This window comes from Mizuhopecten yessoensis, unplaced genomic scaffold (genome assembly GCF_002113885.1).
Source record: "Mizuhopecten yessoensis strain PY_sf001 unplaced genomic scaffold, ASM211388v2 scaffold10383, whole genome shotgun sequence".
Classification (NCBI taxonomy): Eukaryota; Metazoa; Mollusca; class Bivalvia; order Pectinida; family Pectinidae; genus Mizuhopecten; species Mizuhopecten yessoensis.
The window spans coordinates 352847-365143 of record NW_018408519.1 but is presented as its reverse complement, the minus strand read 5'-3'; the positions used below and the strand labels follow the sequence as shown (position 1 = coordinate 365143).

The 12297-nt window shown below is 35.4% G+C and overlaps 1 protein-coding gene across 1 annotated transcript in view; it reads left to right on the top strand.

Moving 5' to 3' along the window:
• Positions 1–10001, top strand: part of LOC110460402 (6-phosphogluconate dehydrogenase, decarboxylating-like) — a 31235-nt gene extending 21234 nt beyond the window's left edge. The window contains exons 8-13 of the mRNA XM_021513277.1: positions 22–147; positions 1790–1853; positions 3507–3637; positions 3913–4046; positions 4961–5183; positions 6677–10001. Of these exons, the coding sequence (XP_021368952.1) occupies positions 22–147; positions 1790–1853; positions 3507–3637; positions 3913–4046; positions 4961–5183; positions 6677–6796 (798 nt within the window). The 3' untranslated portion in view covers positions 6797–10001. The remainder of the gene's footprint in view (positions 1–21; positions 148–1789; positions 1854–3506; positions 3638–3912; positions 4047–4960; positions 5184–6676) is intronic.
• Positions 10002–12297: the final 2296 nt, after the last annotated feature.

The window sequence follows — 12297 nt, the reverse complement described above, 5'->3', positions numbered from 1 at the left end:
AAGATTTATTTCTGTCGATAGGTTTTCGAGAAATGGAATAAAGAGGAACTGGATTCTTTCCTCATTGAAATCACACGGGATATCCTCAAGTTCAAGAACAAGGACGGCAGTTTTCTGTTGGAACAGATCAGAGATACAGCCGGACAGGTATGTATTTTATTGCAGTGATTATAACCAACAAATTGAATTCCTTTTTTACGCCTCCAACTACAAAGATGATGGGGTATTATAAGTGTTTGCCATTTAACTGTTGGTCTGGCTATAAAACATCTTGGATGGTTTTAAGCTCACCTGGCCCCGAAGGGCCATGTGAGCTTATGCCGTACTGCGGCGTCCATCGTCCGTCCGTCGACTTTTTCTTTTAAACGACTTCTTCTGTTGGAGAACTGGAGGACCTAGAGTCATGATATTTGGCCAGTAGGTACCTGGAATGGAGTGCTATAACGTTTCCTCATTAAAATGACCTACTTTCAAGGTCACAGGGGTCAAATATGTTCAAAAATTCAAACAACAATATCCTAAGAACCGATTAGACTAGAGTCATGATACTTGGGTATGTTATGGAGACCAGCAGTGCGAATCTTTTTCTTAATTTCAGTAATGAGGGCAAAGGTCAACTTAAAGTGCTAGTCAGGGGTCAAATGTCAACATGGGTTAAAAGCTTTAACAATCTTCTTAAGTTCCATAAGGCCCAGGGTCATGATATTTGGCCAGTAGGTACCGGGGATAGAGTGCTATACAGTTTCTTCTTTAAAATGACCTTCACCTACTTTCAAGGTCACAGGAGTCAAAAATGTAAAAATACTTCAAACGAGGATATTTCAAGAAGCATTTAGTCTAGAGATATGATACTTTGGTATGTTATGTAGACCAGCAATGCAAATCTCTTTCTTAATTACAGTAATGAATTCAAATGTCAACTTTAAGTGCTAGCCGGAGTCAAAGATCAACGTGGGTTAAAAGCTTCAAAATTACAATTTCAAATTTCAAACAACAATATCTTGAGAAGCGTTTAAGAGATTAAAATGTCTTGTGTTCTAGTTATCGAATTTGGTCTGAAGTTACCTATATGTCAGTTTCATGTAACAAAAGAAACAGGTGAGCGATACAGGCCCTCTGGGCCTCTTGTTGAATTCAGCTTCCTTATTTCTGTAATGCTACATGTATATGGCTATATGCCTTGCAGTCAAAGCTAAATACTCTATACCGGGAAATTTTCACTGCAGTTTAAAACACCTTTTTTGTTCTCTGCATTGAGGGTATAATGTATTATTACAGCGAACATTTGTAAACAACATCGTATACATAGTAAATAAATGTGAAGGGCAAATTTAATAGTGGGCAAAAATGTTTTTTTACCGTCAATGGGTGAAAACTTTCTGGTCTACAGTCTGCAAATACATCACTATGTGACAGATGGGTCATTGTGACCTATATTTTCTGCTTCACCGACTTTGGTTGGACTTTTCCTTCATTTTCACTTTAAGCAAAGTGGGAGTTGGGGTCACATGTATGTTTTGAAAACGTTTCTTGTTCTTATAGATATATTTATATTTGACACTTTTTTTAAGTGTGATTGCATTTTTCTCTTTTTTTTTAAGGATAGCAACACCACTTAGCAAATCCTGTCCTTTTCAAAAAGGGTTTCCTACCAGAACTTAAGATAACAGTGCATGTTTTAAAATTTATCGGGAAATCTTTCATAGAAATATCTAAGGATAAATCTGCTGAAATCACACAAATCACAATCAGAAACTTCATTGCAATTAATTTGTTTTGCTATTTCCAGAAAGGAACAGGAAAATGGACGGCCATATCTGCCCTAGAGTTTGGTGTTCCTGTGTCTCTTATAGGTAAGTTAACCTATATATATATGATGTGGCAAATCAGTGGATTACTTGATATCTTCTGTGTGGAGGATAATTTTGCAGGTGTTTAAGAAATGATCGTAAATATAACATATGTTATACTCCGATATGTTTACCCTGAGAGCAGAGAAGCAAAGCCCAAGTAAAGAAAAAAAACACTATAATATTTAATTGGCAACTCAAACCTTATGGTTAAACGGTTTTAATGTATTTAGTCATGGAGCATTCTTAAGCAAAGAAAATTAAACTTTATATTAACTCCCAACTCCCAACCTCTACCCCCACTACCTCAGGGCAGATAGGCAGGGCCCAGAAAGGGAAATTAGGGTTGATCTTTAAAAGGTTAAATTACATAAGTACAAGTTAAGATACTTTGACTTTGTTTGGAATCGAGGATCTCTAGGCCAAAGGAATTCAATGTTGTGTAGCGGAACTGGACTGGGTCAATCACCAGCGACCAGATAGCTCAATTAGTAGAGTGTCCGTCTTGGAGTTTGGAGTGTCCCTGGTTCGAACCCCGGTCTGCAGACCGTGCGTTTTTTGCTCCTACTGCAGTTATATAAATGAAGGGTCGGTCTAAAAGTGGTGGAAGTGGTTATCATGTCTTATATATGTTCCTGGCAATGTCCTAACTAAAATGTTTTTCTCCATTCTTCAAGTCAGTACAATATTTGATATAGCCACCATGCATGGATGGTCTCAAATGTTAGAAGAAAGATTTGAACCTAAGTATGTAGCTAGTTAGAAAAGAAATTATAAGATACTTGATGCAGACTTAATTAGTGAGCCTCATGTTGTTTAAATATCCTGATATCAGTAACATTAAAAAAGCACAACATGTAAGGGGTGCATGGAGATAAAATTGCAGAGGTAAAGTTGCTCTTGGATGGTCTTCTGTAATCGTGGGGTCCTCCATAGGGTTTATCTATTGATTGCAGTGTTAAAACTTTGGACAGAACCCAAATCTATATTGTCGACATTAAAGGACCATCTTTTATAAAAGTCAATACATCACACACTTGCTCCAGTCTTCCACCTCAGTCTGACAATATCAAGGGACATAACTCCTATCACCTAAACTGTCTGTACATACATGAAGCAATACAGGAGATGTACATTTTTTCACTACCCTGTAGATCCTGCTGGGACTTATGAAAAGCCATCCTCGATATCCAGGGGTCATTTTTGCTCTCTGCACCCCTAGAATATGTCAAAACAAAATTGAAGGCTCAGTGTGCGCCACCTTGTAGATGAGACAAGAAGACTAGTTCGATCTGATGTACATCAAAAGAATATCGCTGTCAGGTAACAGTAAGAATTGACAGGCTGTGAAGTAGGGCGTCTCTCCTTTGTAATCTTCAGAGGACAGGTATCAGCCTAGCGATTTGTCAGTTTTTTTTTACCCGAGACCAATCAAACAGCTATCTTCGTGCATTCCATTTTGCTATGATATAGTCCAGGGGTGTAGAGAGCGAAAGTGAGCGACGTAAGTGGGCGTAACCCCTGGATATCGAGGTTGATGGAAAACCTTAACAGCTCTTATTTGGAATAGTTATGGAACACAGTAAAATAGCACTAAAACAACATTACATTTACTTTAATCTGACTACGATCTTGATCGCCTTGGAATCGCTCTAGGTGAGGCTGTGTTTGCTCGATGTCTGTCTGCCCTGCAAAAGGAGAGGATTGAAGCCAGTAAACACATCAAGGGACCAGAGAAAACCAGATACGAAGGTGACAAGGTGGCATTTCTTAAAGATCTCAAGCAGGTGAGTAATTGTTTATTAATCTACCTGTATGTAGAACAATGCATTGATTTATCAGAAATAAGTAAACCTCCGCCTAGTCCATGGCCAGCCACTATTGGTACAATTGGTATGCCATCCAGCAATTGATTTTGACTTGATTTCTCTTTTTGATGCCCCACCTTTTGTGTGCTATCAACGTTGTTGTATCATCTTGTAAGACATGGTTCGTTTTTCCTGTAAGACATGGTTCGTTTTTCCTATATATGTACATGTTAATATGATTTATCCCATTTCAGGCCCTGTATGCCTCCAAGATTGTCTCCTACGCTCAGGGGTTCATGTTGATGCGTGAGGCAGGATCCGAGCTGAATTGGGACCTTAACTTTGGTGGCATTGCATTGATGTGGCGAGGAGGATGCATCATCCGCAGGTTTGTTAAATCCGAAATAAGAGTCACCAGTTTGTTACGAATAATAAAAAAGCTAAGTTTGTTTTGAACACAAACAGGAATTGAAATGTTATTTTGCAAGCTTTCGAAAATTTCTGCTTCCTTTGCCCTTTTAAGAAAATAATGTAAATGACCATGCAGAGTCTCCACTCTAAACAGCTGAAAATAACTCACTATTTAGTCACAGTGTGCCGAATCATCAAAATCAGCTGTCAAAATTGGGCAAAATGTCTCTACGATTTTTGACTTTAATTTACTGATTCATCCCACTGTGGCTTATTGAGTTGTTAGCCTTTAGGTTTGTAAAATGTTTTAGTTGTAAAGACTACCATCAAATTAAAATTATCTAATATCTACAGATAAATATGTACATGAAATCATTAGTTTTAATTTGTTGATGAGTTTTTAGGCCACCTGAGCTTTAGCTCAAGTGACCTATTGCTATCCTTCTTCTTCCGTCGTCGTCCGTCATGCGTTAATATTTTACATTTTCAACATAAGCTGAAATCCTGGCAAAGGGATTTCATTAATATTTCATGGGAAGGTTACTGACATCTCCCTGACCAACTGTTGTTATTTTTTGGGTCAAACAGAAATCCAATATGGCCACCACGGCCGCCATTTTGAAAAACTATTTCAAACTTAAAACCAAGTCCTAATAGGCTGATTTAACTGAAACTTAGTCTAGGAATGATCAGCTCATGGTCCTGACAAACTTAAATTAACGTTATACTTAACTATTTTTTACTCAAATTGGTACATATTTCAACAACAAAAATAAATACTGTAGGACTCAGGTGACCGTTAAGGCCCATGGGCCTCTTGTTTGTGGATATGCTTTAAAGCACATTAACAAATTAGAATTCTTTCAAGAAACTTCTTTTGATTTATTTCAGTCATTTCCTTGGTGATATAAAGAGTGCCTTTGACAAAAACCCTAAGCTGAGCAATCTCCTCTTGGATGACTTCTTCAAAACAGCAATAGAGAATTGTCAGGCCGCGTGGCGGAGGGTTGTGTCCACCGCCGTCCTGCTTGGAATTCCGACACCTGCCTTTAGTACAGCACTTGCTTTCTTTGATGGCTACCGGTCAGCGAGACTGCCCGCCAACCTCCTACAGGTAAGGAATTGTATACAGTGAATTTTATTTATTTTTTTATTGATTTTTTATTGATTTTTTTCATTTCATAGACATATACATATTAGACATACATCAACATATTATACAAGTAATTTCAAACACACATCAAATACATACATATATCCACATCTGTGCTCCTGTCTCCACACCGTCTCACCTTCAATTCATATAAGCCTTAGTACATAATTAGGCCCACATTCCTATACTCAAAAGTATGCTTAAGCACATATACATACAACATATACACACAAGATACACACATATATACACATACATACGCACACACACACATACATACATACTCCACACACACTGCATATACATACATGCATCATTCATACATACATGTACATACATCTGCACACACATCCTACAGTGAATTCTTAATAGACCTAATGAATAGGAAAGTACTGGATAACAGAGGTTAAATTTACATATTTACATCAAAGGATCTAATAGAAGGTCTTGTTTATACATTTCTGACTTTCCTATTTCAAAGGTTAATTTTACCCCTCTCACATCCTCAATACTCCAGGGGTTACGCTCGCTTTCTCTCTCTGCTCCCCTGGAATTTATCGTAGCAAAATCAAAGGCTCCGTGTGCACCACCTTGTGGATGAGAGGAGCATACTAGCTTGATCCTTTGATGTACATCAACATAATCTGTTGGTCGTGTAAGGGTAAAACTGACAGGCTTCGAAGTCAGGTGTTGCTCCTTTGTAATCTTCAAAAGACAGGTATCAGCCTAGCTATTGGTCAGATTGTTTTACCCGAGACCAATCAAATACCCGGTAGCTAGCCGTGGGCCTGCAATTTTGCTAGGACATGCAGAGAGCGAATGTGAGCGTAACCTCTAGAGCATCCAGGATGGCCCCATCACCGAGTCTACCAATATGTCCATTGTAAAATATAACTGTAGAAGATTTCTCATTGGCCCTTCAGCAGACTGATCATATCAGGTTTACAGTATGGTAATTGATAATAAGTTCTAACATGATGATATGTATACATGTATGTGGTCATCTGTCAAGATTGAAGTATGTCAAGTCTGAAAGTTAAAAAGTCACATCTCTTGACCCTTAACAGATTCAGTTCATCTCTAAACTATTACATAGTATTAAGTTTCCTCTGGCCCTGACATTATAGACAATTTTTTCAGATATATGTCTGGTGTCGGGGCCACAGGAAAGTGGGGCTTAGTACATGTGTTAATACCAAGGTATTATACCACACTATTAGATTTTGATGGTCATTTTGCAAGGTTAAACAGACTATAGTCACATTTGACCATTCGTGGGGTTGAGGGGTACATCTTTGTCAGCCTCCACTTACTTCTTACTTTGTTTTATTGGTGATTATGACATTTTATTTAAAAAAAATTGGGGCAGCAGTTTCATTCGCTTAAATTACAACTTTTGTTGTGTTTTTTTCGTATCATATCCCATTTGCTTATGCTGAGATCTTACACTTCAGGCACAGAGGGACTACTTCGGAGCTCACACCTATGAACTTCTGGCTTCTCCTGGTAAATTCATCCACACAAACTGGACTGGACACGGAGGCAACGTGTCTTCCAGTACTTATGATGCGTAAAGATGATTGACAACGTTATTCACCTGTCATTTCTGAAGTGCTATAAGGAATTGTGGACGTGTGTGTCGTAGTTTTATAGTTTAGTCTGGGTCAGGTTGTTCGGAACTTTACATCTAAGCTGAAGTTTTCAATTTATTTTTTAAAAATCTTTAAGCATTCGGAGAAATATCAATCATTTTACAATTTTGTATGTTTGGTCTTCAGACAAACATTTAAGTTTATAATTTAAACTATTTTTATAAATATTATCGATTTACTTTAAGGTTACATGCCACAGTAACCTTTTATAATCTCCTTAACAAAAGAGTTCAAACATTCAGAAAGAGATTTTAAACCAATATCTTTGTGTTTGACTACATTTGGACTAAGATAATTAATTGGTAATTAAAACACATTAAAGGTGCAAAATAATACCTGTTAGCAAAAATTTTCCAAGGGAAGTAATTTTGAATTAGTAGTGTTTTCAAGGGAGAGTAGCATATATCCTGGAGTACATGTAGTTGCTGAGATAAGAATTGTTAACAAAGGGAGATAACTCATGAAACAGATTTCTTTGTGGTCATTGTATTGTAATATATATAGTTGTTGTTTTGTGGAAAAGATAAGTACAGAAAAATGTCGGGTAGTCTTCATTAGTGACATTTAACAACTGAATTATATACAATGTAAACCTATATATTCGGATCTTCTTACTAATGCTTGTTAGAAGTAACCATATCATTGTAGCATTGTACAAATGGGATCATCAAATTTAAAGATACAAAAAAAAATACACAAAAAAATGAAAAATATTAACTAAAACCAACAGATGTCATTGAAATTGGGTCGAGATGGACTGCCGTTTTCATAAACTTGGCAAGACAATCGATGACGTCCAGTTCTAGACAGGTATACAGAACAGAGCCAAGATATGAAAATTTCATTATGTATTGTTATTGTGACTGCAACAATATAGCATATAGGTGGATACAGATCAAGCATGCCCTGTTAATTGTACTGAATACATATCAAACTTCACGTGTGTTGATGACCACCGCAGACAAAATGCATTGATCAATTTATTTACCACAGAAGCTGTTCCGAGGTTAATGTTTGTTAATGCATATTCAAGTTGATTTTAAATTTAACTTCTGAATAAGCAATAAGTATTTATCAGAATGAGGCTTTTTGGTGAATTGTTACATGAAATATATAATTGATTTTAACGTGTGAAGGAGAATTTCTGTTTCGTTAATCTAAATGAAGTGTCTTTTCATTATCCATTGTTTTGCTTTCGTTTCAGTTTTCATTGAAATTAAATATTCAAATTTTGTTAATTTGTTTTGTTCAATTATGTACTTTTGGTTCCAAACATATTCTCAAATTAGTGGAAACAATCATGTTAATTTTGCTTGAAATCCATCTAGGAAGTTCTGTTTCAAAAAATTCCTAAATATATTTACCGAAGTTATATAATTTTTGTTACACATTTAAATTATAGTGCTACATCTGTTAAATTAATGGTAATATATATATTTATCAAAATCATTGACAACGTTTATGATGATGATTTCTCCACAAAATGAATCTGTGATCTTTAAAAAAATATCTGTTTATGATAATTGTTAAAGTATTCCTAGTTTGTTGAGATTTTGGTATCGTAGATACATTATTTATAAGAAAATCAATACTATGTAATATTTCCTTGAATCTTTGTGTTCGTGTGAGTGATAAATCATATCCAGATGTCAACAGTGTGGTATTATTCAGTGTCCTATTTATCTTTTGATAAAAAATAATGGGTCCTTCATTTTCAACAATCACAAATTTTGCCATACCCTGACCGCCAATTTGACTTGAATGTTATTACCTGCATGTTCACAATGTGTAATTTATAAAACCAGTATTAAAAATTGGTTCATAGTATTTCATTTTGCCAAAATCATGAATTTATAACACACTGAATAGCCTTGAATATATAGCAGTGTCATTTTCATGTTAAGGTAGAGAGTCCCTGCACTGTTTTGTATCTCCAACAAAGAAGAGTTCCAATTTGATAAATTGGGTTTTTTTTCCAGTTAGTTGCCAATTTACTATAAAAGTAAAGGGTTATAACAAAGAAATATGGTTTTAATATTATGGTTTTAATATTATGAATATTTCCCTGTTTCACAAAAGCATTTCCATCAAGGGAATTTGATCCCTGAACTGAAAGTCTTCATTATAAGCAGGAATGTTATCCTCTGCACTATGGGTCGTAGCATTTGTTAATTTGTGCTCCTAAATAATGATGTACGTTATGGGAATAATTCCAAAACACTTTTAACTCTTTAAACAGGGCCACAGCCTATGTTTGTGGTAATTTAGAGATTTAACACAAAGTATATTGTAAATGACTGACGTATACTTACCTCATTATGAAATATTTTACAAAGTTTTAAAATCGGGATTTCAAGATTGGTTGGTATGTTCAGTGGTTCTTCACTCTAAATATTTGCAGTCTTCTTAAATTTGAATATTATTTTTACTGTGAAAATAACATGCACATAAATTACCATGTGTACAATATTTGATAATAGAATCAAATTCTTTGTTTCGGGTTTGAATTCTCAATAATCAATTTTACATTTGTAATACCATTACATTATCAGTGCAATATGATTCCAAACTTAATTGATAACTACCATTATAGAAAAGCGATTGAAAATGACCAAAAAAAATATGAATAAATCAGACTTAAAAATTGTTAGAACTTCTTATATTCATTTCTGATATCAATTAATATTTGATATTATAAAAAAAGTATGGATCTTAGAGACATATGTTTGCATCATAATCAGATGTTTTTTTTGTTAAGTTTGATGTTCGAACCACCTGTTCATAATACAATGTATTGGACCTGTTTTGTTTCAGTAGAAGCAGTACTTTGCTCTCTTACAGAGATGTAAATGTGAATCATGTTTTTAATATTAATTGCTTTGTCATTGTAAAAAACTATGAAATGTGCTCACAAAATGTTGAGCCACGAAAAACAATTTATACAAATATGCATATTAATATATATTCATGTACATGAACAAAATGCATTTCCTAACTTTATATACATTTGTAACACAGAATATTTTTTCCTGTAAGGAACACATACATTTGTGAACTGTAGAATATCTGCATTAAATGTGAATGATGATCTTCTTTCTAAATCTATGATTAAAGCTGCTCTTTGTAATTTTGTTTTGTGTCCTTTTTGAAAAGAATTGGAATTGATCGTCGGGGTTGAGGGCTTTGAAACCGACAACTTTCTAATAATAGAAAGGTTTTCTCCTTCTTACTAGTTCAGCTAACACAAAGTGCATGTAAGCTTATGGTATGGACTGGTGTCCATCTGTCAACTTTTTTCAACAGCTTCTTATATATATAATTATTCAGAACTGAAAAACCCAGGGTCATGATATTTGGTTATTAGCCACCTTGGCCAGAGTGAACTCAAATTTCTCAAAAAAGTCATCTTGACCTCAAATGTGTTAAAAGTGGCATTGCCTAAAAGGCTGTAAAGATTAAAGCCATTGTATTTTAGAATCAGATATAAAAAAGCCATCTGCATCATTTTCAGGTTTTATGTTCAAGCCAACGACCAATTTTACAAGCTGACTAGGGTGAAAAAAATCAGATTCTCAATTTTCCAGAAAGCCTAGCTGGCCGTTGGTCACAATATTTGTCCGCTACATTTAGCTACCTTGACGAAGTACAATTAGTTTCCTTTTATTAATGACCTTGAACTACTATCATTGTCGCCCAGGTAAAATTTGTTACTAAGTTCAAACATCATCATCTGGGTAGATCCATGGTACATGTAAGTTATGGAAACCAGACATGCTCACTGTTTTTAGCTCACCTGGCCCAAAGGGCCAAGTGAGCTTATGCCGTGGTGCGGCGTCCGTCGTCCGTCCGTCAACTTTTAAGTTTAAACAACTTCTTCTCAGTAACCAAAAAGGCTAGGGTAATGATATTTGGCCAGAAGCATGCTGGGATAAAGGGCTACCAAGTTTGTTCAAATAAATGACCTTGACTTATGTTCAAGGTCACAGGGGTCAAATATGTTTTAAACCTTTAAACGACTTCTTCTAAATTACTGAGATGCCTAGGATGATGATATTTGGCCAGTAACATGCTTGGATGAAGGGCTACCAAGTTTGTTCAAATAAATGACCTTGATTTATATTCAAGGTCACTGGGGTCAAATATGTTCAAAATCTTTAAACGACTTCTTCTGAATAACCGAGAGGCCTAGGGTGACGATATTTGGCCAGTAACATGCTGGGATAAAGGGCTACCAAGTTTGTTCAAATAAATGACCTTGATTTATATTCAAGGTCACTGGAGTCAAATATCTTTAAAACCTTTAAACGACTTCTCCTGAATAACCAAGAGGCTTAGGATGATGATATTTGGCTAGTTACATGCTGAAATAAAGGGCTACCAAGTTTGTTCAAATAAATGACCTTGATTTATGCTCAATGTCACAGGGGTCAAATATGTTTTAAACCTTTAAACGACTTCTTCTAAATTACTGAGATGCCTAGGATGATGATATTTGGCCAGTAACATGCTTGGATGAAGGGCTACCAAGTTTGTTCAAATAAATGACATTGATTTATATTCAAGGTCACAGGGGTCAAATATGTTAAAAACCTTTAAACGACTTCTTCTGAATAACCGAGAGGCCTAGGGTGATGATATTTGGCCAGTAACATGTTGGGATGAAGGGCTTCCAAGTTTGTTCAAATAAATGACCTTGATTTAAATTCAAGGTCACAGGGGTCAAATATGTTTGAAAGCCTTTAAACGACTTCTTCTAAATAACCAAGAGGCTGGGATGAAGGGCTACCATGTTTATTCAAATGAATGACCTTTGCCCATTTTTTCTGAATTACTTTAAACTTTAAGTCAACACGCTGATATTTTGCCTGTAGCTTTATTTTAGTCCTCTTTTAAGGTTACAATTGTGAGATTAATACCAGGTGAGCGATGCAGGCCCATTGGGCCTCTGGTTTTAATATACTTTGTGATTTTAGAGGTAAAGTTTAAGATCAAGCTTGGTTATGGTCAAAGACCAATCTACCTCCCGTAAGACATATATTTAGGGATTGAATGGATTTTTTTTTCATGTACATTGCCGCAATGAATAGCAGAAGCTGATCTACATATCAAGAATGTAAATATATATATATACCTAGAAAAGAATGGCTGTAGGGTTACACAAATGAATTATCTTTCTTGATCTTTAAATGAATGAAATATTTACACATGGAAACCTCAAATCAAATTGCCTTAAATAGGTCTTTTATAGTTTGTAACAAATACACAAACAAGACATGTTCGACTTTTTTTTAAATATTGTATTTAGGTCGGACCAGGATCATGTCAAATAAGAATAGTTATTGTTGACAAAAAGGATTAATGAAAGTTTCAGACGGTCAAGGGTTTTGATAAACTACTAGTATCGTCTGGGATTGAAATATGCC